The sequence below is a fragment of the Erythranthe guttata genome, chromosome 4 (genome assembly GCF_056151865.1).
Source record: "Erythranthe guttata isolate IM_541 chromosome 4, IM_541, whole genome shotgun sequence".
Lineage (NCBI taxonomy): Eukaryota > Viridiplantae > Streptophyta > Magnoliopsida > Lamiales > Phrymaceae > Erythranthe > Erythranthe guttata.
This window is the reverse complement of record NC_142536.1, coordinates 9,475,291-9,501,188: the sequence shown is the minus strand read 5'-3', so window position 1 is coordinate 9,501,188 and position 25,898 is coordinate 9,475,291. Positions and strand designations below refer to the sequence as shown.

Below are 25,898 nucleotides of genomic sequence, written 5' to 3'. Positions count from 1 at the left end.
GCCTTGATAAGCACAGGAACACATCGAGACCCGAGTTTTCTCTATGTTGTCAGAAAGATAAAGTACAACTGCCTTATATGAAAAATGCCCCACCTACTCTTTCCAATTTACTTTTCGGTACGGATAGGCAGAGCAAACATTTTCAGGACAATATTCGTTCTTACAACATGATGTTTGCTTTCACATCACTTGGTGGAAAGGTCCAAACATCTATTAATACGGGTGCTGGACCATACACATTTTTACTTCAAGGTCAGAATTACCACCTGTTGGGTAGTATGTTACCAGAGGAAGGTGCACGACCTAAATTCGCACAACTTTACATCTTCGATACGGAGAATGAAGTCCGCAATAGAATTGATGCTGTCAGGTAAAATTATTTCATTTTTCGTGCACCCATTTACAGTACATATGAAGTATTTCGAGGCGAGTGCAATTCTTTAATCATTTTTTATTGTAGGTCTGGAAATGGCTCGAACAACCTTGATACTCAAATTGTTGCATCCTTGAAGGATATGATCGACGAGAACAACGTCCTTGCTCAATCGTATAGAGCTGCCCGTGATCGATTTTCGAGAGAAGGCCTGCAAGGTGTTAAGCTAAAGTTGGTTAAGAGTCGTAGCACCGATGGGAGGACTTATAATCTCCCTAATGCGAGTGAGATAGCAGCGTTGATAGTTGGAGATTTTGACACGCAAGAGGGTGTTAGAGACATTGTGGTTGAGACTCAGTCCAAGAAGCTGCAACGCATTAGTGAACTGCACCCATTGTACCTGCCGTTCCAGTATCCGCTCATATTTCCTTACGGGGAAGATGGATATAGAGAGGATATTGACTTGAGAGACTCTTCTCGAGGTAACAGTGGAAAACGAAAGAACTTAACCATGCGAGAATACTTTGCTTACCGTTTCCAAAAAAGAAGCATCGACAGTCCAGTACTGCTAAATTCAAAAAAGTTGTTCCAACAGCTTGGAGTGGACGCGTATTCTATGATTGAGTCGCAAAGGTTGAATTTTATTAGGCACAACCAGGACCAGTTGCGTGTGGACATGTACAAAGGCATTGAAGAACGTTTTTTCAAAGGGGACACAGAGGGAAAATCAGTTGGAAAACGCATAATTCTGCCAGGTTCTTTCATTCCTGGACCTCGGTACATGTTCAATAATTTTGTCGACGCACTTCAAATTTGTAACTGGATTGGTTTTCCATCATTGTTCATAACTATTACATGCAATCCACAATGGCCTGAAATACAAAGGGTCCTCAATGATACAAGTCTCAGACCGGAGGATCGCCCTGATATTCTATGCCGCGTATTCAAAATGAAGTTGGACAGTTTGATGACGGATTTCAAGAAGGGACATATATTCGGACGAATTAGAGCACGTAAGTCATGAACTCTTTTCAATAAATTACTTTGCGAGTAAATTCATTACATCAAGTATCGTATTAAAGTATGCATATTAATTTACGTAATTTACGTAATTATTTTTATACGCAGATGTGTGTACTATAGAATTTCAGAAGCGTGGTCTGCCTCATGCACATATATTGTTGTGGTTGGATAACGATGCCAAACCTAAGTGCTCCGCCGACATCGACAGGATGATCTGTGCGGAAATTCCGGACAAAAAAACCGACAGAAAGATGTACAACTTGGTTGAGAAATACATGATACACGGCCCGTGCGGCCATGCGAATTTGAATTCACCTTGCATGAAGGATGGCGTTTGCACATAGAGGTTTCCAAAAAAGTTTGTACAGCGAACCGAGGCCGACCCTGATGGTTACCCGGTATATAGGAGAAGGGATGATGGAAGAACGGTTAGGAAGAAGAATACTATTCTTGATAATGGATTTGTGGTTCCCTACAACCGTGTGTTATTGAGTAAATACCGAGCCCACATCAATATTGAGTTGTGCAACCAGAGCAAGTCAATAAAGTATCTGTTCAAATACGTCAACAAGGGACACGATCGTGTCACGGCAACATTTTTCCAACCTCCGTCTACGGACGCTGATCCTGCTGTTCGTGATGAAATCAAAATGTATTATGACTGCAGATATTTGTCTGCGTGCGAGGCAATGTGGAGGATATTTGCATTTGAAATACATTACCGAGATCCACCCGTCATTAGATTGAGTTTCCATCTCCCCGACAATCAACCGTTGGTATTCAATGAGAACCAATCATTAAAGAGTGTCTTGGAAAGGCCAACCGCGAGGCAAACCATGTTCTTGGCGTGGTTCGAGGCGAACAAGACCTACCCACCAGCTAGGGAGTTACGGTACGCAGAGTTTCCCCAACATTATGTGTACAAGGATGATTCTCGGGTGTGGGTGCCAAGAAAGAAGAGGTTTGCCATTGGAAGAGTCACCAATGTGCCCCCGACAAAGGGAGAAGACTTTTATCTTAGATTGTTGCTCAACGTCCAAAGAGGGTGCAAAAGTTACGAGGACATCAGAACGGTGGGTGGCAATGTTTACGCGACGTTTAGGGATGCGTGCTATATTTTGGGGTTGTTGGAAGATGATAAGGAGTACATTGGTGCAATTAGAGAAGCATACGGTTGGGCAAACGGACACTTCCTCAGATTGTTGTTCGCTGTTATGCTGCTTTCTAATAGTTTGAGCAGACCGGAACATGTTTGGGAGAAATGTTGGTCCAATTTGTCTGATGATATTACATACAAGCACCAGAAACGTCATAATAATCCAGGTATCGATTAGTGTGGTATTTTACAATTTTTTGTTCAAGTTCTTATTTGTCCGGAACACATTTGTCTTACTATCTATACCTTTGCAGATTTGACTCTATCGGATGATAGTTTGAAGAACTACGCGTTGATAGAAATCGAGAAGATCCTACAGAGCAACGACAAGAGCTTGCGGAATTTTGACTCTATGCCGATGCCACTAGATTCGTCGATGGATGACACGGAGAACCGATTAGTGCTCGATGAGTTGGACTACGATGTATTTGCGATGGCTGAAGAACTGAAACGATATCTTTCTTCTATCACAGATGAGCAGAGAAGGGTCTACGATGCCATCATGGATGCTGTGTCGAAGAATTGTGGCGGGATGTACTTCCTCTACGGTCACGGAGGTACCGGAAAGACATTTATATGGAGAACGTTGTCCGCTGCTGTCCGTTCGAAGGGGGAAATAGTTCTTAATGTTGCTTCGAGTGGCATAGCATCGTTGCTGCTTCCCGGTGGCCGGACCGCTCATTCTAGATTTGGACTCCCCATCATTGTGCACGATGGTTCCACCTGCAGCATTACACAACAGAGTCCACAAGCAGAATTGCTTATAAATGCGAGGCTCATTATATGGGACGATGATACGATCCGCACAAGCTCCAAGACAAAGAATTGGAAGAAGAGAAAGCGAGTGAGATTAATGGAGCTGTTCGTGTTGAAGTTGAAGTGTAAAGGCTTGAATCAGGCCTTTGAAGAGTCTATGGTTTGGAATTGGAAGAAAAGAAAGAGAAGAATTCGTTGGACAAGTCGAATTCCATGCATCCGAGGTTCTCGCCTATTCTGGCAGAGTTCACCATTCGAGTTATAACTCTCGCATCTAAAGTCCATTTAAGCTGATTCAAAATGATTCGGAAAGCTAACTGAAAGATCTACAACTTTCATGTTTTGAGCGAAGAGATATTCAAAGTGGAACAGTGTCGAAATTGAGCTTTAATTGCATGCACGTGCACAGCCCAATGTCGCGAGTTAAGAAGGGTGATCGAGAAGTCGACTTGAAGATCAAGTTATCTTATTTAATTATGCACGTTTTTAATTTAGGTTTTATTATGTTTTTATTATTTTAGAGTCCTTTATGGTTAGGATTTGCTTATTTATTTATTTCCTTATTATAGTTTAGGTAGGAGTCCTTTTCCTTGTGAAAAAGGAGTCTTTTTAGACCTTATAAATAGGTTGCCAATTTGGCTTATTTTATAAGACGAATTTTAAAGAATATTTGAGTATTTTGAGAGTTAATTCTCCTTCGCTGTTCTACAGCAACCTTCGGGATTTTACAAGTGGATTCTTGTAACTTTCTTAGCGCCATAGTATTGGTTTCTGGTTCTCTATAACCACGGGGTCAATATTATATTTCACCTTGATAATAATGGTTTCTAGCTCTTTATAGCTATGGGGTCATTGTTCCTTGCTTCCGCCAAACTTGAATCTTGGTTTTTGGATGTTTTCGATCTTGCTTCCGCGTAGGGTATTGGGTCTCGTAACAAGTTCTACGGGGTTCGTATCAGTTGGTAACCAGAGCCAACATCCAAAACAGGTTTCGCCTATCTTTATCTTTATTTTTTAGTCAGTCTTGTTCGTGTCATCGTAGTTTTGTTTTGTCTTTTGTCGAGTCTTCTAGTCCTCTTTTCTCTTATTATTCGTTCAGTTGTTTAGAGTCAAAAATAAAAAAATAAAAAAATTGAATTTTTGGTTATTTGTTTTGAGTTTCTTCGAGTCTAAGATAGGTTTTGTCTAGAGTCCAAAAAAAAAAAAAAAAAAAAAAAAAAAAAAAAAAAAGTCGAATTTTGTTCTTATTAGAGTTCCTTACAGCCCAAGTTAGGGTTTATTAGTGTAAAAAAAAAAAAAGAGAAAAAAAAAAAAAAAAAAAAAAAAAAAAAAAAAAAATTCTTCATGTCCGAGAAGGCCGGTTATAAAGGAGAAAGAATTCAGCAGCGTAGGATGTCGCCAATGGATAAACGCTTCCAAGAACTCCAAGATCGGATGGAAGGAATTATTACCCAACTAAAGGTACTACGCAAAGATCAACATGTTCGAGGGTCGTACGTACGACGTGATGTTCACCAACCAATTATACCTTATCCTGATAAAGAGGTAGATCGTGATGGACATTTTGGTGTGAACGCTACAAAATCAAGGAGGGAGAGTATGGGACGAGGTTCTGGATTCGATAGATCGAGCCGAGGATATTTTGGTCGAGAAAGAGATGGCGTAGATCAAAACCGTAGCTCAATGAAATTGATTATACCACCCTTTCAAGGTAAGAGTGATCCCGAGGCGTACATTCGATGGGAAAGAAAGGTTGAACACGTATTCAATTGTGATTACTATTCAGAAAAGAAGAAAGTGAAGCTTGTCATCGAAGCATTCATTGACTATGCAATTAGTTGGTGGGACCAATATGTGTTAACTAGGCGGCGCTGTGGTGAACCACCAATTGATGATTGGGAGTCCATGAAGGCAGTTATGAGAAAGAGGTTCGTTCCTGCCCATTATTATAGGGAATTGAAGATGCAAAGCTTGAGGCAAGTTACTACATCAGAAGAACGGATTTCGCCAAGGTGGGAATCGCAAAGAAGTTATCCAGCGAGCATGGTGAGAGAATCGTTGCAAAAGCCTAAAAGAGAGAAATCAAAAACCGAGCAGCAATTTAAGACTAAGAGAGGAGAGTGTCCGAGCAAGCAATTCGTAAACTTGAGGTCCAACATTGAGGATGATCCTACAAAGGAGAAAAAGATTATTTACGTGTCACCACCTCAGAGGAATGATAACATTGAAATTCCCATGGAGCAAAATGTTCTAGACATCGTGGAAAGCATTGGTGTAAAAATTGAAGGGATGCAAGACGATATTGTTGAGTTGCAGCCCAAGGAGGATGAAAAGTGCATAACAGCCCCACCACTTGAAGAAGAAATGGAAGGTTCGGATTCGAGGACGAATCCTTTTGAAGAGGTGGAGAATGATATGAGCCAGCCATGCATCGAAGTTAATGCCGAGCTAAGCAAAGTGCAAACTCTCAGTGTGAATGTTGATGAGATGGCGGTGCCTAGAGAGATGCTTCATCCATTCTCTATACAGAGGTTAGACACATTGGGAACTCGAGCTACAAAATATCCATGTTCGTACACATTTCAATGGCTGCAAGATGGTGTGTTCTGCGATGTGGTGCAACGATGTGTTAGTATGCTGCCAAAGAGGGAGGTTGATCATGAAGTCAATTTTGTTTATACTCCTTGTGATATTTGTCCGGATTCGAGGACGAATCCTTTTAAAGAGGGGGAGTATGATACGATCCTCTCGAGATCGAAGACTAAGAATTGGAATATTTGTCCGGATTCGAGGACGAATCCTTTTAAAGAGGGGGAGAATGATACGATCCGCACAAGCTCCAAGACAAAGAATTGGAAGAAGAGAAAGCGAGTGAGATTAATGGAGCTGTTCGTGTTGAAGTTGAAGTGTAAAGGCTTGAATCAGGCCTTTGAAGAGTCTATGGTTTGGAATTGGAAGAAAAGAAAGAGAAGAATTCGTTGGACAAGTCGAATTCCATGCATCCGAGGTTCTCGCCTATTCTGGCAGAGTTCACCATTCGAGTTATAACTCTCGCATCTAAAGTCCATTTAAGCTGATTCAAAATGATTCGGAAAGCTAACTGAAAGATCTACAACTTTCATGTTTTGAGCGAAGAGATATTCAAAGTGGAACAGTGTCGAAATTGAGCTTTAATTGCATGCACGTGCACAGCCCAATGTCGCGAGTTAAGAAGGGTGATCGAGAAGTCGACTTGAAGATCAAGTTATCTTATTTAATTATGCACGTTTTTAATTTAGGTTTTATTATGTTTTTATTATTTTAGAGTCCTTTATGGTTAGGATTTGCTTATTTATTTATTTCCTTATTATAGTTTAGGTAGGAGTCCTTTTCCTTGTGAAAAAGGAGTCTTTTTAGACCTTATAAATAGGTTGCCAATTTGGCTTATTTTATAAGACGAATTTTAAAGAATATTTGAGTATTTTGAGAGTTAATTCTCCTTCGCTGTTCTACAGCAACCTTCGGGATTTTACAAGTGGATTCTTGTAACTTTCTTAGCGCCATAGTATTGGTTTCTGGTTCTCTATAACCACGGGGTCAATATTATATTTCACCTTGATAATAATGGTTTCTAGCTCTTTATAGCTATGGGGTCATTGTTCCTTGCTTCCGCCAAACTTGAATCTTGGTTTTTGGATGTTTTCGATCTTGCTTCCGCGTAGGGTATTGGGTCTCGTAACAAGTTCTACGGGGTTCGTATCAGACGAGGCACCGATGATGCATAGATATTGTTTCGAAGCGCTTGACAAGACCTTGCGATCTATCACGCATATTCCCAAACCATTCGGTGGCAAGGTTGTCGTTCTTGGTGGAGACTTTAGACAGATTTTACCTGTTGTACTGAAGGCATCAAGGCAGGACATTGTTCACGCTACGATCAACTCATCTCAGCTTTGGGAAGAATGTAAGGTTCTAAAGTTGCATACGAATATGAGGCTTCAATCAAGTTCTAATCCATCGGAAGTTAAAGAAGTAAAGGAGTTTGCTGATTGGATACTGAGTATCGGTAATGGGGAGGCGGGAGAGCAAAACGATGGTGAAGCATCTGTTGAGATTCCCGAGGACAGGCTAATTCCCGATTCCGAAGATCCATTATTGGAGTTGTTGCAGTTTGTATATCCGGATTTGTTGAGTAACATATCAAATCCCGATTACTTCCAAGGGAGGGCGGTGCTTGCGCCGACTAATGACTGCGTTGAGTTTGTCAACGAATACTTATGTTCCCTCCTTCCTGGCGAAGAGAAGTTGTACCTCAGTGCGGATAGTATGTGCAAGGATGAGATGAGTTCGGAAGAGAATGCTCAAATTTATACGACCGAATTCCTCAACACTGTGTCTTGCTCCGGTCTCCCTTCACATAGGCTGAAACTCAAGGAAAATGTTCCTGTTATGCTCATACGAAACATCGACCAGGCGAGAGGCCTTTGCAATGGAACCAGACTTCAAGTTGTTAGAATGGGAACTCATGTTCTTAGCTGCAAGGTTCTATCCGGCAAAAATACCGGTGATGTTGTTTTCATTCCTCGGATGACGTTGGTCCCGTCGAACTCTACTCTGCCAATTAAGTTCCAGAGGCGACAATTTCCACTGATGATTTCCTTTGCAATGACCATCAACAAGAGTCAGGGTCAAACACTTTCCCATGTTGGTTTGTATCTACCCAGACCTGTATTCAGCCACGGTCAGTTGTACGTTGCACTCTCGAGAGTCAAGAGTAGATCTGGCATAAAGATCCTTATCAAGTCCGAATTCGGTGGGTTGTCGAGTTCAACTAGCAACGTTGTTTACAAAGAAGTATTTCAGCGCATATGAAGGTATATGTCGTAAATTATCGTCTATTTATATTACTATAACGATATTTAGTCTTATTAATGTGTGTATGTCCTCTTTATGTTTAGGTATGTTTGCATGTGATTTTGTATTTCTAGCATATTCGCTGCATTCGCATTTGGAAATATTGCTTGATTACGCATTATTGTCATTGTTGTTTCATAAAGAATGCATTGAACTCAATTAATGCGACGTACGTAAATTTTGCAGGTTATCTACTATGTACTGTTTGATTTAAGTGGACCAACGAGGTGGTGCAGTGCATTTGATTCCATTACTTTAGTTAGTTCTAGCATTCTCATATAGAAGGCATGTTGAACGGAATATTTTATGCATTATGTTATAAACAAATATTATGTTGCTTCGGACCAAATGTTTAGTTTAACAACATATTTACTTATATTAGTTTTATATTTATTTTGAAATATTTTTTTTTACGATCCTAAATTGTTCAATAGTAAATTTGTTCTCGAAGGTGATCACCGTGCATCGCACGGGTGAAATACTAGTTTGTAAATAAGTTTGAATGAGCTGGATTTATTTGAAAGACAAAAAAGTTGGATGTCCCTATTTTAATTAACTGCACTTGTTATGGGGCTTTTTGTAATTAACCCTATATATATTACTAAGTCACGTGATACCCTCATCATTGTATAGTTTGGGAAAATATGCCTTGTAATATTAAATTATTAATAATATCCCTGTTAAACAGACTTTTCAAAAGGAAAAAAAAAATAGAAAAAAGAAATCCACATGCATATTAATTAAACGAGATCCAAAGTATACATCATACCAAAAATACGTAGATTCCCACGCTGCAAAATCTGATCATCCTCATTCCTACATACCTTTTCTCGTTCTAACTCTTAACTCTAGTATTCCTTGTACACCAAGGATTGTTAATTAACCTAGTATATTATATATATATAAGTCCAAAACCTAAAATATACAACCACATTAATAATCTGGGTTTTTTGCAATAACCTACCTTGTGTAATATCTAATTGCCATAAAACCCCTCGTGTTAAAAAAATTGACAAAAACCCCCCTATAAAATATAGTCAAAGCTGAAAAAGCCCCTAACAGCCTATCGTGTGTTACACACGCTAATTTTGCGACTGGGAGTGTTTTGTTTTATCTGAGAAGACCCAATTACCCTTCACTACAAATTTAAAAATTATAAATTCACCCTCAATTATTTATAAGAACCAAAATGAAGTTTTTAATTTTCATTTCAGTCCTTTGCACTTTCAAAAAAGCCCTCTCCTACAGGCTACACCACACCCAAAATCACCATTGCCGGACAACTCAAAAAACTCCGAACTAGCCGCCCAACTCAGCCACCACCTCCACTTCGCCGCCCAACTCAGCCACCACCTCCGCTTCGCCGCCCGCCTCGTCACTTCCCCCGCCGTCACCTGTGGGCTCTATGAACTTCAACCCATCACTTTCGAGCAAATTTTCCATTCTCCGAGGAGATTGCAGGTGAATTTACTGATTTTTCTCGTAAGTACATGAATTGAATGAGACGTCACGGTCATCGTAAATGGAGGAAAAGGAAGTAAAGGCGGCGGTAGAAGCGGCGACCACCGACGCGACGAGAGTTAAAGAGGCCTTCATCTGTCCGCCGTCTGACCGGGATAATTTCTCAGAGTACCGGTAGATGTATACAAACGGAGCACCAAACGTAATGGCGAAACCTGAAGAACCTCCGTCGCCGGATCTCGACCTAGATATTTACTCTAATTGTTTCTTTGTTTCGGCCGACAATTATTTTAATTAGGTTTTGGTACTTTGTTTTATTTAAACAGGGATAATTTTGTCTTTTCCTTGAAGTCAACAATTAAATTTGATAAATGGGGCAGTGTGCAATATAAAACACAACATAAGGGGTTATTTGCGAATTGTTTTATCACGAGGACTTTTTTGGCAATTAGAAATAACACAAGGGGGTCTGTGCTATTAGCTCTTAATAATCTATATATCTTCTCATCCAGAGACAACGTATAGCAGAGAACGTATAGCAGTAAATTTTTTTCTCGCACGAGCAATACCATGGGTGACAATCAAGATTACCGCCAACAAGCGCTCTCCTGCGATCTTACCCACATGGGATTCACCACTCCACAAGAAACTTACGATCACAAATCACAATAATCAATCGGAAATCAACTTGAACTTCACTTGGAGAACTGATTTTTCCGAGTGGATTATTCCACATCCAGTTCAAGAATATCCACAATTTGTTAGACGATCCAATCAATCCACAACCAATTTCTCCTTTGGAGTGAGCCGCGTGCAGTTTCGGTGTCTCGATGAATTACGCAGAGTCATGGATTTCGAGCTGAGGGGCGTTTTAGACGATTACGATTTGCGCAGAAACTTGGCTGATCATCTTCTGGCGACAACACTGGCAAACGTCTACATCGATATTCTCGCAGAGGGCGGAGTTTTGGATAATATTTACTTGGACGTGTTGGTGGATAACCAACATATTGTATTTGGGGAAATTAATGATGAGCAATTTAATTGTATGGTTCCCGCGGCGGATTCATCGATAATGTCGTCGTTGAAGAAGGTGGCCATTGATTCCAATCAGAAGACTAGTTGTTCGATTTGTTTGGAAGATCTCTCACCAGGCGGCAACAATGATTTTGAAGAAGCGTTAAGCATGCCGTGTTCGCATGTTTATCACGACTACTGCATCAAGAAGTGGCTGAGCACTAGTCATTATTGCCCACTTTGTCGATTTGAGATGCCAACCACCAATTAGATACATGGATGTAAATTTGATACTGTTTAACTTTGAGGTTTTCAGGCTTCATAACTAATGTATTTTTTCAATGCAATCTCGGAGTTAAATTTATATTTTTTTGTGTAGTAATTAAATGTTATATATGCAAGTTCAATAAAATTGGTCTTTTATGAATCAGGACTTTTAATTACTTAGTGTTCAGTGGTGTTTAGCAAATTGCCCCTATAAATAAATACACGAAAGAACACACATGGAACCTTTAACGAGACTGAAGTATCCAGTATTTTTTTTTATTTTTTTTTTGGTCTAGAAAATCATCATGTATACAACATTGTCGAAAACGAAGTGATCCCAGACTCAAAATTTCAAAGCAAAATATAGTTGTAAAAAAACGAAATCCAAATAATTCCATTAGTTACTTCATAAACATGTAGGAACTGAAAGATCATCTTGTGACTTGTACGTAATGAACTCCAAAAAAGCAAACCACCATTTGCAAATAACTAATTACAAAATTAAAAATAGCAACAAGACAACAAAAAAGCAAATAACATTTCAAACAAAAGAAGTAACAATCTCTCTACACTCCTACTTAAAAACGGCGCCAAGAGAGAGTTGTTCATTTAACACTGGTATTGTGTGCCTCGTTTATGAATAATATAGGCTAATGTTGTTTCTTCCCCACACTTACAGGAAACGAAGAATCAAGTTGTAAGCGTTTACTGAGGTGTAATCTTCCACAAACGGATACAAGCATCCTCACCAGAACTAACGACAGTTTCGTCATCAGTAAAAACCAAACCATAAACTCCGCCCAAATGAGCTGCCTTTATCGTTGTCCGACTAGAAGCTGGCTTCTCTACTTCATACACAATTACACAAGTGTCGAGTGATCCAGTCCCAACCATGCTGCTATTTGGAGACCAAGCCAAGCAGTTTATTCGGGCCGTATGGTATAGCATATTTTTAACCTTCACCTGGAAAATATGTATGTATTGTATATGCTTAGGTGGATATCTGATAGATGATAATACATCAACGGAAACAGACAACACAAATAATAAACAACAACAACAAATAGATGATGATAATATTAACAAGTAAATAAATATTTAAACTAACAACTTCAACAATTCAAATAATTGTAACAACTAATTAAACGAGGGAAACTATTTGGTATCGTTTTTTTTTTTAATCTCTATTGCAAAATGCAGCCACCAAGAGGCTAAGTGTTAAGAATTTTGTTTCCAAGGTAGGAGGAAAAGACAAATAAATTAGTAAAACATCCATCACATTCGCCGGTAATTACTTAATTACAACTATCATTCCTCACAAAAATGTCGCAAAATTGAGGAGATATAGCAACACTCCCTTGCATCAGGTAAAAAGAGGCATGATAAAGGAGATACATACAAACTTTGGAGTATAACCACTAGCTGTCATCCATTAGTTTATAAGAATTGCCGTGACTAATTAAAATTACATTTAATTCCGCAAAGTATTTTCCCTCATCCAGCTACCTAAAGGGTCACAGACTAAAGCGAATTAATAATGTTCAACTCAAATCGGACTCAATGATGGGGTATAATTTAGGAAACCTATCCCTAAGCTGATTTGAGCTATACTTAAGAAACATCTAAAGCCCTCTTCTGAATAAGATCAATGTAGTTTTAAGTACGTATTGATTATTAATTCTTCATCATCAATTAGTGTTTGTAAGTGTAAAAAGCACAAAAGTAAGAATCGCTACCTCTCGGGAAGCACAATCCCAGACGACAGCTTCTCGATTAGCATCACCAGAAGCAAACATGGAAACATCTGGAGAATAGCGAATGACAGTGACGGCTCCACGGTGTTTCTCAAGAACAGCCTCTTCTTTAAGAGTATCACCTGTGACAGAGTAGACATGCAATTTTCCATCCTGACCACCCACAATTGCTTCAGTTCCATTCGGTGAAATAGTACATGCTGTTGCAGTAAATCCAAGGTCAATAGTGGACACAACTTTTGTACCACGGAGTAGCGTAACACCGGTCTCGGTTGCAATCAACGCAAGATCGGGAGAAAGAAGGGCAAGACTCAAGTCCTTTGGCTGATTGCCAATATCGATGCTATCTGAATCCCCACACTGGTCTCCTTGTAGAGAAGTTCTCCAAACCTTTTGTCAGATAATAAAGTAAGAGAAAGCATAATCATTATTAGTACATTCAGCACCGCCAAATATAAGGATAAGCACTGTCAAATAATTCTGACCTTATTGTCGAATCCGGATGACACGATTTCTTCTTCAACAGCAGCGAAACATTTAATTTGAGAAATCCCCTTCCTCTCCAATTTTCCATAGTATCCAGTACCCTGAACCCACTTAACTATCAAACCATCATAACTGCTGGACAATATAAATTTCGTGTCGCTTTTCAGCACCGCCAGCGAACTGACATTTTTCATGTGCCCAGATAGTTCGAGGGGAGCTTTATCAAGATCGGTGGCCGAGTACAAATAAATAGTGCCGCCAAGAGAAACAGTGACGATGTGATTATTCTGCCAGAGACAGCCGACTAACATGTCGTCCACTCCACCAGAACCGGGGCATGTCAATGTTTTCAGCACCTTTCCATTATTATCATCCGATATCTCCCACACTTTGGCAGACTTGTCGGCAGACACTGTTAGCACCTGAGAGTTAAATTTTACTAGTCAGGAAAACGGAAATTTGACTATTAAACAGAAAAATTAAGTTGAATATACCCGGCATGTTTAACACGTATTTGGCTGAACTTATTTTCTTAATATTTGGCGGTGTAATATATGCTATTAAAGTCCTACGAAACACTAACACATTATAGAATTTAATATGAAGTAAGTAAATGGTCAAGAATCTACGACTTCATTGATTCAATGTGTGGTACACACTCTTAGGAAAACTAAGCTTTTCTATAGTTATCTTAATTTGTTTTTGCACCCTAGCTTTCACTTAACTGCGGTTAAATAGATTATACATATTTATGTTTGATATAAGTACTATAATATCTAAGAAAAGGATGTTTACTGACTTCCATATTCGTATTGAATGTTAACATTCTTTTATTTCGTTCTCATATTGGCACTTAGGTGCACATCATATGAAAATAGGCCTAACGTCACAGTTTCTACATGTAATAGAAAAAAAAAAACATAAATTACTAACAAAATGATGTCCAAAACAGAATTTATATGAAACGTGTAACGAAAAAGTTGCCATGTTATTCATCAATTGCATGTACTGGAAATATTCATCTAGTCTATAGGTTCGGTCGATTAATACAATAATGGCCTTATGTCATTTAATTTTTCTGCCGGATAAAGATGTATAAGATCCCAGAAGGACGGTGTATAAGGTAATATCAGCATACAAAAACTCCATTTTTCCGATTTGAAGCAATAAATTTCTTTGTTTAGGTGGTTTCCATGTTCTATATAACATCCAATTTTTCCAATTTCACTATTAGTTAATTCTCATTAAGTAAGCAATTTCCCCAAGTCAGAATCTCAAATCGAGAGTCAGGAAACAATTGCACTGACATACTAGAGTTGTGTACATGTCATGTCAGAAATACCTGTTTACTGTCAGGGCTCCAACTAATTGCATATATGCTGCCTTTGTGGCCATCCTCAGAAGATAGCTCTCCAATTATGTCTGCAGTTTTTGCATCAAATATTATACCCTTTTTGTCAGAGCTCACTGTGATAAATTTCGTCCCATCTGGCGAAAAACGAACGCAATTTACAAAATTTGAGTGATCCCTGCAGGCCAAAGTACCATGAAACATTGAGAAGTCAAAAACAACAACAGGAGGAAGAATAGCCCCCACACACAATAGTACCATTTAGCAAGTAAATAAAAGAAGTTATTCCTACTCTAAAAATATGTTATAGGAGAAAGAAAAGTAGTATTGCATAAATAAAGAATCGGAAGTTTTTCTACTCATAGATGTAAGAATCCCTTTAATAACATTCACCAGTAATCAAATAAATCAATTTCAAGAGCAAGTCCTAAATCTAAAAACTAAATCACCTTGTTGCTCTTATAATGTATAGTGTGCATGGATAGGAAAAATATCAAGTTCTAATTAAACAGAAGAGATGAGGAACCTATGAGACAGCTTGAACTTAAATGGAGGTCCTTCATAGAAGTTAACCAAAAAGTCCTCGCCGCATGTTACGATTCGGAATGGTCTTGTTGGCTTAAATGCACAACTTAAAACTCTTTTCGAGTGCCCATCAAACTCTCCAACATTAGTTCCTGAGTCCCACCTGCAAATAAAGTTGGATAAGAGAGCTATGAATTGTAACGTCGTGGAACTAATGAAAACCCAACAATTTACTCAGATAATATATACAAGAAGTGCTAGCAGAGATAGTTCTGAAAAGGAAATGTTTAAATATATATATTCTGCGTGAAGATAGTTTGAAGGAAATTGTGGATCTACCAAAGCTAATCAAAGCATTAGAAAAATGATCAGTCAACGGTATACATTCATGTATCAGAACCTTGTTCATTGGAAGTGTATATCAAATATTACCCAAGTAGAATATCGTGTTTCAGTTTGCCTTGTCATTTGAGCCCTTCTCCAAAGACTGAAGACTATATTACAGGATGCAACATGAAACCCAAATTAATAAACAAGATTACGAGTTTGATTTTATTAGCCATCTAATGCTGATTGCTATAAGATTACGAACAAAGAAGTTGAGATAACCTTATCCAAAATTTGTGCCTCGTTACAAGTAGGAAACCAAATAATTAAAAAGACTCAAAACTAGAAAGAGGAAAGCTTTATATTATAGTGCTGAAATATTTTTACAGCTGCTGTGGGATATCCAACTGAGATTCGATACTAAGAGGATGCCCGATGCAATTTCGCTAAATCTCTGAATTGGAGGCCGAGTAACCAGACAGAAAAAAGAAAACCTGAAACCACCAGTGCAACAAAACTCAATTTCTAAGAGTTGACAAAGTTTGACACCCTATTGCATCAATAACAATGTCTCTACAATTCTCTAGCCCAGAACGAACAATAACGAGACTATGTCCCAGAGATATCTCAAAGAAACTTTTTTGACAGAGCTTGCTCTAGAGCCAGGAATTAAAGCATGATTCTGTTATATCTGAAGGGCCGTTTGGAGTTGAGTTTTGAAGCTTCGGCGAGCCAGATTTTAATGCATAATTCTGGCCGAAGGGCCATTCTGGTAATTTGAAAGATCAATGTCCCAAAAAACATTGATAACATTGTTTGTTTCTAGTCATATTGAAAGTATCACTTAATTCGTTGACAAGAACAGGGAAAATCTCATTGTTTTAATCTCCTGAATCGAAAACCTAAGTCAGAGCATCCCTTAAATGTGATAGAGAGCTAACTCAAAGTCAGTTATCATGTTAGTCACAGAATAAAAAAGAGAGTTAAAAGCAGGCACTGTGTCCCTAACCTTTAACAATGTGCTGAATGACCGGCCGACCTTTTTCAAACATGATTTTATGCCTACATGTTTAGCAAAGGATGATGCGGAATTTGCAATTCAAAACTAGGATTAGACGAGAGAGGTGGTATTGACACTAAGATTCAGGTTTCTTGTCCCATCATCCAACCAAACTAACGTCATATCTGTCATCTTTATTCAAATTAGGACCCAAAAAATTCATACACTTCGGTTAGCAAATATCTCCGATACACCTCATCGGCATAGCCTAAAAGATTATGTAATAACTAATAAGTCACCTAAAAATATTATAGATACTAATGCATTAGCTACTGAGTAGCACATCTTATTACTCCGTTTTATTTGTAAAAAAAAAACTACTGTAATGACTTGTTAAACAGCTCAAATAGAAGCTAAAACATTTAAAATTCATTGTAATTGTGAAATCATTCGAACAAGTTCAGTAATTCTTTCATGATAGATTAAAATCCTCAAATCTCCGTCAAAATGCCACCTTATCGATTTGTTGATAGCAAACCATTTCCAAGAATACGTTTAAGAATACGACTTTCGATTCGTGATAGCAAACCATTTCCAAGAATACGTTTAAGAATAAAACGGACTGCACACACACACACACACACAAACACACACTCACACACACACACACACACACACACACACACACACACACACACACACACACACACACACACACACACACACACACACACACACACTATGTGCTGTTGCTCCAATTTACTTGTTGGAATAATAACAGAAAATGTTTCAATTTTCCATCTCTCATCCAAAATTCGTGCACATAAATATGGAAATTGAACTTGCATCAACATATATATATATGAAAAAATTAATGTTGGAAAAGGAGAGGAGACTCACATAAAGGCGCGAACCAAGGATTTGCCCTTGCCGTCACCGGAGGCGACAATGCGTTCCCCATCAGGGGACCACTGAAGGTCGTCGATCCGACCCGAAAGTACCCTGAACTCCTTCTTCAGCACGAACTCGTTGCGGGTCCCCCAGATCCGCACCGTACCCGACACGTCAGCGGACGCGATCCACTCTCCGTTGGGCGAGTACCGCGCCACCGTGGCAGGGTAGCCGTGCTCGCCGTACACCTGGACCTCCAACGGACGGTCGAGATACCTAATGATGACGGATCGCCCGTTGCAATACAGTATTGAATTGGATTTCGGGTCGCCCGATATCAGGATGCCCCGGCCACGCTCCGTCGACGGCACGCACGCGAATGTTTCTGCTAGCTGCGCCATTTTCGTTTCCGATTTTGTCTTTGCCCTTATCTGGTGTGGGGATTGTTCTTCAGAGGGTTACTTTTTTCAGATGGTTGAAAAGTGAGAGTGGAAGATGATTGGGAATGAGGAATTGCTATTTGAGATTATTTATAGGATTTGCTGTGTATTTGGGCAACGTGGTGAATTAAATGGCTGCCAGGTAAGAAATAGCAGTTGTAAGTTGTTAACTGGTGCCCCAATTTAGACTTTGGCATTTCTTCTTTCCTTTTTTTTTCTTTTTTTTTTGGATAATTAGTGAAATCCCCTACTTCATTTAGTTGTGGGGCGAATGGCAAAAAGGTCCATCACATAGGACTTAAATGCACATTGGTCCACAAAAAAAACAGTCTCTCAAATAAATCAATCCCCGTGTCTTTAGTCTAAGATACCCTCCATAATATAATTCTTATCAATTCCATTTATTATGCTCTAGCTTCTTTAATATTACACATTGACCCCGGATTTAAACAAATATATCACATTAACCCCGATATATTTTTTTTTCAGAAAATAATTTTTTTTTCTGAATTTTTTTTCCCGGTGTTGACTTTTTTTTTTCTTTTTTTTTTAACTTTTCTTTTTCCTATATTTTTATTCCGGCCGGTCAACCACCGTTGACCGCCGGTCTCCGGCGAACATTTTTGTTTTTGAATTTTTTTTTTCTTAGATTAAAATATTTTAAATAATATTATTGTCTTGGTTACTAAATTACTGTCTCAGACAGTAATATTACTGTTTGGGACAGTAATATTATGAATATTATTTTCCCGAACAGTAATATTATTAATATTATTGTCTAAGACAGTAAAATTACTGTTGGAGACAGTAATTTAGCAGCCAATACAGTAATATTAATTAAAATAATTTTTTTTAAGAATTTTTTTTAAAAAAAAAAAGTCAATTAACAGTTAAATAACTGCCGGAGACAGTAATTTAGCAGCCAAGACAGTAATATTAATTAAAATATTTTTTTTAAGAAAAAAAAAATTCAATGCCGGAGACCCGGCGGTCAACGACAGTTGACCGGCCGGAAAAAAATTTCAAGAAAAAAAAAGTTTTCAATACAAAAAAAAAAGTCAACGCCGGAGAGAGGTGGTCAACGGCGGCGACCGGCGGTCTCCAGTGGTGGCGGGTCAAAATTGGGGTCAAAATTGAAATTAGGGTTAAAATTGGTTCATTGATGAAATTGGGCTAAATTGGAGTGTAAATCATGAAATTAGAGTTGAATTGGGTTTCAATGAATTGTTGTTAATTTTGGTATATATAAAAGGATTTTCCTTGTTTACAAATAAGTTTGAATGAGCTGGATTTATTTAAAAGAAAAAAAAGTTGGATGTCCCTGTTTTAATTAGGTGTCCTTGTCATGGGATTTTTGTGATTAACCCTTAATTATATTAAGGTGGATATAACCTCAATAGAGACCACCGCCAACATTGTTTCATTGTTGTTGTTGTTGTTCTTCTTCTTCTCTGATTTTTTTTAACCCAATTCTCGAATCTTAATTTTCTTAGTTGGAGTTTTTGGTTGAATTCTTATATTGAAGACTAATTTTGTGTTCAATCAATAGTATAATGGATGTTAGTTTCTGTTGAAATTGTGTGCTGTTATTTACAAATTTATAGATATTTTTGTACAACAATATAGTTGTTTTTTAACAACAATATAGTGGTTTTCGTACAAAAATGTAGTTGTTTTCGTGCAACAATATAGTTATTTTTATTATTTTTTAGTTGATTGTAAATAGTTAATTTAACAAATAGTTGGTTTTGATAAATGAGAGTTGCTGGGGAGATATAGTTGTTTTAATCAGAATTGTTTTAATAACACTTGTTCTTAATAATAGTTGATTTATCGAAATATAGTTGTTTTAACTGAAGACAAAAAAGTATAGTAAAAAAATAGTTTTTAAAAATATAATAAAAAGTTAAAAAAATATTTTTTTTAAATATTTTTTTTAAATAAGAAATACATAAAAAATGAAAAAAAAAAAAAGGGAAAATTTGAGAATAAAAAAATGATGGATCTCTCATTAATAAAGGAAAAGGAGTTGGATCCATCCTCATTAAAATAATGCTATAGGGGGTTCTCACTAATAGTCCATTTTTTTTCCCAATCCATCATTTTCAACTTATATGATTTTACTTAGGCCGCCACTATATGCAATCACAAAATTTACTTAGGGCAAGATCAAATTAAATTTTGTACCAAATTAAGTGTAAAAGGACTACAATGACCTTAGTAAAATACAAATAAAATAAAACTTAATTCTATCAATTACTCTTGCAAGACCAAATTTAAAAAAAATAAAAAACAGAATTGAAAGGGAGGGAAGAAAGAAGAGGACCACTTGCAGCTTCGCCACCGTCGCCGATGAAGTCGACCGCCACCTTGTAAAATTTCGACACACTAGTGTCGAATTTTTCACTAAATTTCGACAATAAGTTGTTGTCGATTATTTGCATTTTTTTCGACATTTATGTGTCGATATTTTGTTCAAAATTCGACAGCAATGTGTCGATTTTAGCAATTAAAACGACATGCTGGTGTTGAAATTTTAAGAAACTGAAAAATTCGACTCTATAATGTCGGTTTTATAGCTAAATACTAACTTGTAAATGTTGAATATTTGTTGTATGGGAAATTATTTTCGAAAAAACGTGAAAAAAGATCGCAAAGCTAAAAAAAAATATACAATATTTCTTAACCCATTGTGTTCTTCGACCTTAGAATCACCCATATTGATGTCTTGTGTGTCCATAATATCTTCCTTTGCAAGTTTTAGAAAGATTTGGGGGTTTTGTTTGATGAGGGATTTTGGAGAATATGAAAGAGTTTTTTTCGAGAAAATGTGTAGAATGATTGTGAAGAAAAAGAGGTTGGGTTTTGTCGGTGAAGAAGAATGGTCGTTTTTCGTATTTTTTTTTTTATTGTTTTGGTCTTGCAATAGCAATTAGGCCTTTTTTTAATAAATAATATCAAAATTAATATTGGGGTTATATTTGTAATTTTCAGTCTTGCTCTTAGTAAATTTATCTATATTTTGGTCTTGCATGAAGTAAGGTCTTGCCCTTAGAAATTTTGAGATTGCAAATAGGTGCATCCTTTTACTTAATATATAACTTATGGCTTAATCCCACTTTCCACCCTCGAAATAGAGTTTTTTGGCACTTTGCACTCTTGAAAAAAAATAATAACATTTTTTTTCAAAATAGAATCAGCGAACCTATCGAAATCGAGGAAGAACTTGTCAAGAAACAAAGGCAATAAAACTAAATTCAGAGAACAACGAAGCCAAGGGCATTTGGATTCAAAAGAAACCAAACACATAGTAGGCATAGCTCAAACACAAAACTGGTAACCTAACTTGATTGACCAATGAGAAAACAATAGCAACAACAAATTTCTTTTTTTTTTTTTTTTAAATTCAAGCAACAACAAATTTCAACTCTTCACTTTTTTAGAGAGAAAATGGGGGAGATGCAACGCTGCTGAAGAACAAAGAATGGGATAAACAAGAGAGAGAGAGAGGATAAAAAAATTAATTAACCTATACTTCTGGTACAGACGTCAACATTGAGAGGACACGATGGAAAAGCAGGACTGCAAGCCCGTCGGAAGAGAAATTAAAGTGCAATGTTGATGAGTGACAGTATTAAAAAAAACAAAAAACAAAATCTAATATGACGTATGGCGCGTGAGTGTGTGGGTGGGTGAAGGATGGCAATCGACAAGAGAATGGAAAATAAAAGGGCCCACTAATTTTGGTCGGACCATAATATTATAGCAATAAATATAAAGCAAAATTAAAATGCATTTACGCTTTGCGTTGGAGATTTAATTTTCATCAAAAACGGCGTCGTTTTGTGCGCTTTTGTTCGGAAAAAAAAAATCAAAATGTTTAATAAATTAGTATTCATCAACGCACTACATCTTTATAGGTTTGTAATATATATATATATATATATATATATATATATATATATATATATATATATATATATATATATATATATATATATATATATATATATATATATATAATAAATGGTGATAGTCCACCCCTTAAATCTTTCTTTGTGATAACCCATAGAAATTTTATTCTCAATTCTACCCTTATGTCAATTAGCATAATTAGCTCAATTATTCTTTTTTTTTCTTCTCTTTCCATAATAATAATCTAATTTCTAAAAATCTGCTTCCAAATTCCTAAAAATTTGCTACCAAATAAAGAATAATAATTTTTTTTTTATTTTTTTTATTTTCGGATTATTTAGCCATTTTTTTTTAATATTTTTTTAATTTTTTTTAAACAAAAAATTGACTTTTTTTTCTCGACAGGTTTACAACTCCGAATATGACTATAGTTGAATATGACTATATGTGACTATGTAGACATACTCTTTCTTTATATTGCAATTTTTAAATTTTCAACTTAAAAATTTCGATTATATAGTGAGGTATAGTCACGTTTACCAAAGTATATAAAACAACGAAGATTTTCTATTGTTTACGAAAACAATCCAATTAAAATCCACACAAAAAATAACAATTTTGAATCTTGTTATTAGAAGTCAACTTGAAAACGAGAAAGTATAACATATTCGAATATGACTACAGTCATATTCGGGAAATCCATAAATATGACTATAGTCATATTCGAATATGACTTTAGTCATGTTACTGTTGTTGTTCAGATCTGGAAAAAAAATCGAAAAATACATAAATAATATAGAAAAATGACAAAAGAGAGGCATGGGGAGTCGACGACAACGGCGGTGGTGAAGGAAAGAGAGTGAGAAAGGCAGCGACGGTGGTGGTGGACAAATCTGGAAAAAAAAACTGAGAAATCGAGAAAGATAACGAAAAAAGGAGAAAGAGCCTTACTTGGAAATGAATGAGGAGGCGGCGGCAACGAGCGACGACGGTAATGGTGGTGTACAAATCTATCTGGAGACGATGGTGGTGTAAAGAGAGAGAAATCGAGAGAGACAACGAACACGAGAAAATAATAAATCACTAATTGAGTGAATCAACAATAGTCATATTCGAACCAGAGTAGTCACGTTGATGCTGCTGTTTCAGATCTGGACAGAAAAAAAAATAACGAAAAGGAGGGAGGGGAGGCGGCGACAACGACGGTGAATGAAAGAGAGAGTGGGGACGTGACTACGGTGGTGGTGGTGGACAAATCTGGAACAAAAAAAAATTGAAAACTCGAGAGAGAACGAAAAAGGGAAATCTCCATGTAACGCATCCGACGAAGGGCGGCGACGAGGTGGGGGAGGCACCGCCGCCACCACTTGTACGGAGGAGGGCCTCATGCATTAGCTTTCGGCCGTCCGGCGGTTAAAAATGTATTATTGACTCCGGCGGTGACGAGTGCACGAACAACGGTGGCTATGATGAGCGGACTATGGCGGTGGTGTGAAAAAGATGAAGGAGCACGCCGGCGGGTATACAAATCAGTATAAAAGAAGAAGAAAAAAAGAAGAGAAATTGAGAGAGAGAGAGAGAGAGAGAGAGAGAGAGAGAGAGAGAGAGAGAGAGAGAGAGAGAGAGAGAGAGAGAGAGAGAGAGAGAGAGAGAGAGAGAGAGAGAGAGAGAGAGAGAGAGAGAGAGAGAGAGAGAGAGAGAGTGAGATAAAATTGTATCACCTTAAAAACCTAACCACATAAGGACACTTTAGTCTTATCATGCCTGGTTAAGGGGTCTCATTAATTAAAAATGAAACTTGGGTGTAGGCAAAAGTCTCTAAAAGTCAATTCAATTTATTTCAAAATATTTTTCATTTAAGGGGTATTGTTTATTGGGTCCATTTGATATACACCCCTAGCATGGAAAATATATAGGGATAAGTCCACCCCTAAAATTCTTCCTTTGAGATAACCCCTGGAGAGGCAAAAGTACTATTGTGCCCTTATGTGCATTTTCGCCCAACTGCATTATTATTTTCGCCCTGCATTCAGCATAATGCCAAACTGCATTTAGATTTTGGGCCTGCATTTATCATTTTTACAGATTTTTATAATAAAAAGATATAAATGTTTATTTTATTATTATTCTTTTATATATACCATATTTTCTGTTTTTTTTTATTATTTTTTATTTTTTTTAATTTTTTTAATTTTTTAAATTTTTTATTTTTTTTAATTCAATTTTTTTTTTTTATTTTTTTTTTAATTTTTTTTTAATTTTTTAATTTTTTTGATAAATTTATTGTACCGAAATTGACTACACATGACTATATTATACTACACATAATTGTTATATACCACAATCATGTTATGTAATCATGTACTGTTTTTTTACCAAAATTAATCTACACGAACAACAAAATTTACAATTTCAATCTTGATATTATAAATCAAGTAACCCAAAAAAAAAACGAAAACACAATCACATCCATAAAATCTTCAAAACATGAACACGCATTACTATACATTAAAAAACACATAACACATATATAACTATATGTTACTACACGTGACTATAGTTATCTACAATTATCTACAATGAAACGTCACATGACACTTCTGTGCATCTTATTCTTTGCATCTCATAATGTTACACAAAGCAAAACCTGTGACAAAAAATACAAGTTAAAGAAAACGAAGAACAAAAATGGAACAAGCGAATTATATTACGTGAAAAAATACAAAAAAACAATGAAATACATTTTTTTGATAAATTTATTTTGGTGAACTATAGTCACAAGTAGTTGTTACTGCATATGACTAGATATGACTATATGTAGTCAACTATAGTCACATGTAGTTCATTCATGTTACTATATGTGACTATATATGACTATATGTATACGATCATATGACTATATATGTATATGAATAAAATTCATCTACACCACAAAAAAAGTTCACAACTGTTTAAGATAATGAATTATGCAATCTCTGCCAGATACTGCTACAACATCCATTATACTTTATTTAAAAAAAAAATAAAAAAAAAAATAAAAAAAAAATACAGGAAAAAAAAAAATCAAAACACAATTATTGGGCTTTGTGCAGTTTCCAATTTACCACCTTGGTACTAAGACAAACCATAGAAACTTGATAAATTAAATCACGTAATGAACAAAACCTCCCAAATCCGTAGGGGAATAAAACGAATCTAAAACGAAGATGGAGAAAACGGAGAACGGGAAAATATAAAACGAATCTGAAACGAAGACTAGGAAATATATATAAAACGAATCTCAAACGAAGATGGGGAAAACAGAGAATGGGAAAATATAAAACGAATCTGAAACAAGACGAGGAAATATAAAACGAATCTAAAACGAAGATGGGGAAAACGGAGCACGAAAAATATAAAACGAATCTAAAACAAAGACGGGGAAAACGGATCGGAGCAGGGGAAAAATAATACAAAACAATAGAAAACGGAGCACCTTGAAGATGTAGATCTCGTACTTCTCCACGCTCTTCTTCGTCTCGTACAAATCATCGGTGAAATACGGATCTCGTGCGGTGGAATATGGATTTGTTCTCAGCGTGGGGGGCAGCGGTGGCAGACGGTGGCGGAGGGAGCGCGTCGGCGGGCGGCGGCTGCTTGCGGAGCATCGGTGAACGTCGGTGGGGGAGCGGCGTCGCAAGGCGGTGGCGGAGCAGCGGGCGGGTGAGCAGATCTGGCGGAGCAGCGGTGGGGTGAGAGTTTGTCGATATAGAGAGTTAGAGAGAGAAAGAGAGTTAGAGAGATATGAAGAGGGGGTGGGGATAACGGCTGATACGTGTGACTGAAAGAGAGAAGGTTGGGGCTAGGGTTTTATGTATTGAATTAAAACTAAAAGGGTAAAATAGGTTTTTCAAGTTGTCTAGGGGAGTCACACTAATTAAGATCAGATTTTGGATTTTTAACTAGGAAAGAAAAAATTGTTGGGGCTCCTCATATATATTTTGAAAAGTAGGGGGTTATCACTCATTTCCCCTTGTTTATTTCCCCTTTATCAAATCGTGTGTCATTCTCTTCTCCAAAGTTGCGTCAAATCGCCCGCAAATATTAGGGCAAAATTCCCTTTTTTATAGCTTTGAACAGGCTTCCAAAATAATCCCTTCTTTGCATCTATGAAAATCTCAAAATTGCCATTCTAGACCGTACGCGCTTGCTCGTGCTATCCAAGACACACCAATATTCCAGACGCGAGTACACAACTTGATAAAATTATCAATTAGAAGATTC

At 37.0% G+C, this 25,898-nt stretch overlaps 2 protein-coding genes and 1 long non-coding RNA gene across 3 annotated transcripts; 1 reads left to right on the top strand and 2 right to left on the bottom strand.

The window, feature by feature from the left end:
- Positions 1–1,723: 1,723 nt before the first annotated feature.
- On the top strand, positions 1,724–4,350 carry LOC148771093 (uncharacterized). The gene is made up of 4 exons (XM_088817485.1): positions 1,724–1,728; positions 1,803–2,719; positions 2,807–3,468; positions 4,327–4,350. The coding sequence occupies exons 1-4, from the start codon at positions 1,724–1,726 to the stop codon at positions 4,348–4,350; spliced, it is 1,608 nt and encodes a 535-aa protein (XP_088673611.1).
- Positions 4,351–11,313: 6,963 nt separating this feature from the next.
- Positions 11,314–17,993, bottom strand: LOC105954906 (actin-interacting protein 1-2). The gene is made up of 6 exons (XM_012978590.2): positions 17,290–17,993; positions 15,064–15,225; positions 14,529–14,715; positions 13,186–13,608; positions 12,683–13,090; positions 11,314–11,909 (listed from the first exon to the last, which is right to left on the bottom strand). The coding sequence occupies exons 1-6, from the start codon at positions 17,679–17,681 to the stop codon at positions 11,652–11,654; spliced, it is 1,830 nt and encodes a 609-aa protein (XP_012834044.2). The 5' UTR covers positions 17,682–17,993; the 3' UTR covers positions 11,314–11,651.
- Positions 17,994–23,963: 5,970 nt separating this feature from the next.
- LOC148771092 (uncharacterized) lies at positions 23,964–25,578 on the bottom strand. The gene is made up of 2 exons (XR_016031026.1): positions 25,111–25,578; positions 23,964–24,282 (listed from the first exon to the last, which is right to left on the bottom strand). It is a non-coding gene; the product is annotated as an uncharacterized LOC148771092 (long non-coding RNA).
- Between the last annotated feature and the right edge of the window lie 320 nt (positions 25,579–25,898).

Bases quoted from the DNA above. Each gene is read 5' to 3' on its own strand.
- LOC105954906 (XM_012978590.2), bottom strand. From the start codon at position 17,681: ATGGCGCAGCTAGCAGAAACATTCGCGTGCGTGCCGTCGACGGAGCGT. The intron at 15,226-17,289 runs GTGAGTCTCCTC...CTTTATTTGCAG, and splicing joins TCCTTGGTTCGCGCCTTTAT to GTGGGACTCAGGAACTAATG. The intron at 13,091-13,185 runs GTCAGAATTATT...ATCTGACAAAAG, and splicing joins CATCCGGATTCGACAATAAG to GTTTGGAGAACTTCTCTACA.
- LOC148771093 (XM_088817485.1), top strand. The intron at 2,720-2,806 runs GTATCGATTAGT...ATACCTTTGCAG, and splicing joins GAAACGTCATAATAATCCAG to ATTTGACTCTATCGGATGAT. The intron at 3,469-4,326 runs GTTTGGAATTGG...TTTATTTTTTAG, and splicing joins AGGCCTTTGAAGAGTCTATG to TCAGTCTTGTTCGTGTCATC.